This window comes from Charadrius vociferus, unplaced genomic scaffold (assembly GCF_000708025.1).
Source record: "Charadrius vociferus isolate BGI_N301 unplaced genomic scaffold, ASM70802v2 scaffold1279, whole genome shotgun sequence".
In the NCBI taxonomy this organism is placed as follows: domain Eukaryota; kingdom Metazoa; phylum Chordata; class Aves; order Charadriiformes; family Charadriidae; genus Charadrius; species Charadrius vociferus.
This window is the reverse complement of record NW_009650073.1, coordinates 52125-55279: the sequence shown is the minus strand read 5'-3', so window position 1 is coordinate 55279 and position 3155 is coordinate 52125. Positions and strand designations below refer to the sequence as shown.

Sequence of the window (3155 nt, the reverse complement as noted above, 5' to 3'; positions counted from 1 at the left end):
TCTCCTGAGAACTGCTGAGTGGAGCATACAGAGAGGATGATAAAGGGCGGAGTAATTATAACAACCTGCAAAACTGGTGTCTCTGTTGACGGCTTGCCTGCCAACAGTTACTGGAATATCTGCCCTGCAGAGAAATCTGCGTGCCGTCTCTCCTGACCTTCAAACAGCCCTGACCTTAGGAGCACGGGATACTTCAGGAAGTCTCTAGTCCAGCCTCCTGCTCACAGCAGGGCTACCTACAGGGTTAGAACAGGTTACTTGGGGCTTCAGCCAGGCACATTTTGAAAACGTCTATGGATTGAGACTGCAGAACTTCCCCAGGCAGCCTGTTCTGCTGCTTGGCTGTCCTCACAGGGAAAAAGTTTGTCTGTAAATCCAGTCTGACCCTCTTGTTTCAACTTACACCTGTTCTCTCATCCTCCTGCCATGTACCATTAGAACCTGGCCCCATCTTGATGACCTCCTCGTAGGTATTGGGGAGCTTTTGCCACTAGGCCCTCCCAAAATCTTGTCTTCTCCAAGGCTGAAGAAGCAAGCTCCTTTAGCCTCTCCTCAGATGGCAAGTGCTCCAGCATCTTAACAATCTCAGTGGCCCTCCACTGAACTTCTTCCAGTTTCTGAATTGTGTTTCCTGTATTGGGGCATAGAAAACCGCATGTAGTACCCAGATGTGGTCATTTAGAGTAGAGGGGAGTAATCACATCCCTTGAACGGCTATTGCTCCTGTTCCATAGCCTGAGATAATCCCATTGGCTGCCGTTGCTGCCAGGGCACAGTGCTGGTTCATGTTCAGCTTGTTGTTTACCAGCCCCCCGGGGCTTTTCATCACGTTCCCTGGATGGTCAGTTCCCAGCTCCAGCTCGTTTCCGCATCAGAAAGGGAATCCCTGCAGCCCCACATGCACCAACTGTCTGCCGGCTGGACCTAAGCAATGAATGCAATACTTCAATAAATGCAGCTCCCTTCCCAGCAAATACAGAACACCGCAGTTCTGGTCCTGCAATGGAGCATCTGCTCGCTCTACAGGTAAACTAATCCACCACCCACACCAGAATGAACCCATAAAATGAGAGCAGCATAGGTGGGACAGGCCCTCCACCTCTCTCCAGCCCCACAGCCTGCTCACAGCAGGGCTGGCACCAGCCAAGGGTGACAGGAGCCTTACCCAGCCAAGGCTGGGACATCCCAAGGATGGGGCTCCCCCGCATCGCTGGGGACCTGCCCCAGGATTGCACCACCCTCCTGGGAAAAGAGCTTATCCTTAATGCCCGGCCTGACGCCGCACAGCTTGTGGCATCATCACCCCTTGCCCTAGCACCTGGCACCCCGAAGACACACATGGCTTTGTGATCTTTGTAACTGCCCTGTGAAGAGGTGTAGGCTGCTATTAGCTTGTCCCTTCACATCCTGTTCACCAAACTAAACTGGCCCAGTTCCCTCTACCTCTTGAATGCCTGTGCTCTGTACCCTGACCACACTGGGAGCTTCTGGCAGCTCCTCTCCAAGCTTCTCTGCAGATTATGAGACACAAAAGCACAGTAACAGAGAGAAGGAGGAGGATCATTTCCTACAGAACAGACTCTGGTCTCTCAGTGTTCAAGGAAGACCTGAAGAACATCATTCAAAGGTGAGCTATACATTTTCACCCACAGGTTCTACTGGATACCCAAAGTCACTCACCAGAAGTACGGGTTTTATGGCATGTTCTAAACTCCCTCTTTTCCTTCACCAAACCCTCAAGCAACAAACTGCCCAACTGTCTCTTTCTGGTTGGAGATAAACAGCTACCATCTCTTTCTACCACCTTGCAAGACCGTTTCTCCTGGACAGTGCAACATGCAACTAAGACAAGTAATTGGTCTCAGGGTACATTTGACTTTGAAGCCTGCTGGCTCTATCTTAGATCTGAAGAATGATTTCTTTGCCTGTAAGCTTCATCTTTTCCCCAGCTACATTAGGTTCTTTATCAAGAGATATTATTTACCAACATAGCCCTTTCTCTGTGAATCAGCACTCCTATGCCCCAGCCTCGTACAAGTATCACAAGAGCATAACCTCTGCTTAGCTCTGAAGCACAATTATCTGCAACTGCTGGATTAAATCGTGTAACTCCTGACACCTTACAGAAAATGCAGTGGTGGGAGACTCTTGGTCAGGTACCACACTCCTGGTTGCACCACTATTCAGTCATCAGACTAGACCACAGGCAGATGATGTTACATGGTTTTATGTAGGGCTGAAACCCATGTGACAAAACTGATGAAAAATGTCCAGAGGCCAAACTGAATTGCCTCACAAAACAGGTCTGAAACAGCAGACATCCAATGAACACCTTAATTATAAACACCTTTATCCTTCTGCACAACTAAGTTATTTCATCACTGCTTTAAAACACTACTTCCAGGCCAACAGCCTGTGGAAGCCAGCAGCAGCTGACTCCCATGGCACGTGGCTGAAATTTGCATCTGGCGGTTGGAGCTCTGGCAGCTCTCCCTTGCACAGCCACACACCACTACAAACACAAAAGAGACATTCTATGAAATACAGATGAGTCTCAGCTGACATGTATCACAAAAGGCTACAGGGCGCATTAAACACCCTGAAATTTGGCCAGACCAGAGCATGAGATGAGTGTCCAGTGTTTCCACAGGACTGACAACCCTTGGCTGGGCTGGTGCGGGTTACCTGATGACCGGTCTCCACCGACACCTTGCAGGGGTGTCCCTGGGCATCCCTGCGCTCGGCCAGCTGGCTCTCAGGGAGGAAGCACTCCTCAGGAGTGCAGTACCAGCCCTCATAACACCCTTTGTAGAGTGCCCCGCCGTCCCGGAGGGCCCCCCAGAAATGGCACACGGCTCGTTGGTGTCGGGGCTCGCTGGTGCGGATGAAGTCTGTGAAGGAGATGGCGGCCTGGGTCAAGGCTTGGCGGAAAAGGCCCGAGACCCGCTCGCAGAGCTCCGGTGGCGACGTCCCTGCGGCAGCCGCGGCCTGCTGGATCTTCAGCCCGTGCTCGTCGGTCCCTGAAACGGCAGAGAGGGCCGTAAGGAAAGGACACGGGGGCCTGAGGACGAGCTCGAGGACACAGGGAACGGGGACAGCCCCGGGGAGGAGCCTGAGGGTGCGGGCCCGCGGCGCCCAGGCTCACCCGTGGAGAG

General features: G+C 52.2%; 1 protein-coding gene across 1 annotated transcript in view; it reads right to left on the bottom strand.

The window, feature by feature from the left end:
* MARS2 (methionyl-tRNA synthetase 2, mitochondrial) overlaps nt 1–3155 on the bottom strand; it is an 8006-nt gene that overhangs the window by 3215 nt on the left and 1636 nt on the right. The window contains exon 2 of the mRNA XM_009892054.1: nt 2686–3020. Coding sequence (XP_009890356.1) covers nt 2686–3020 — 335 coding nt within the window. The remainder of the gene's footprint in view (nt 1–2685; nt 3021–3155) is intronic.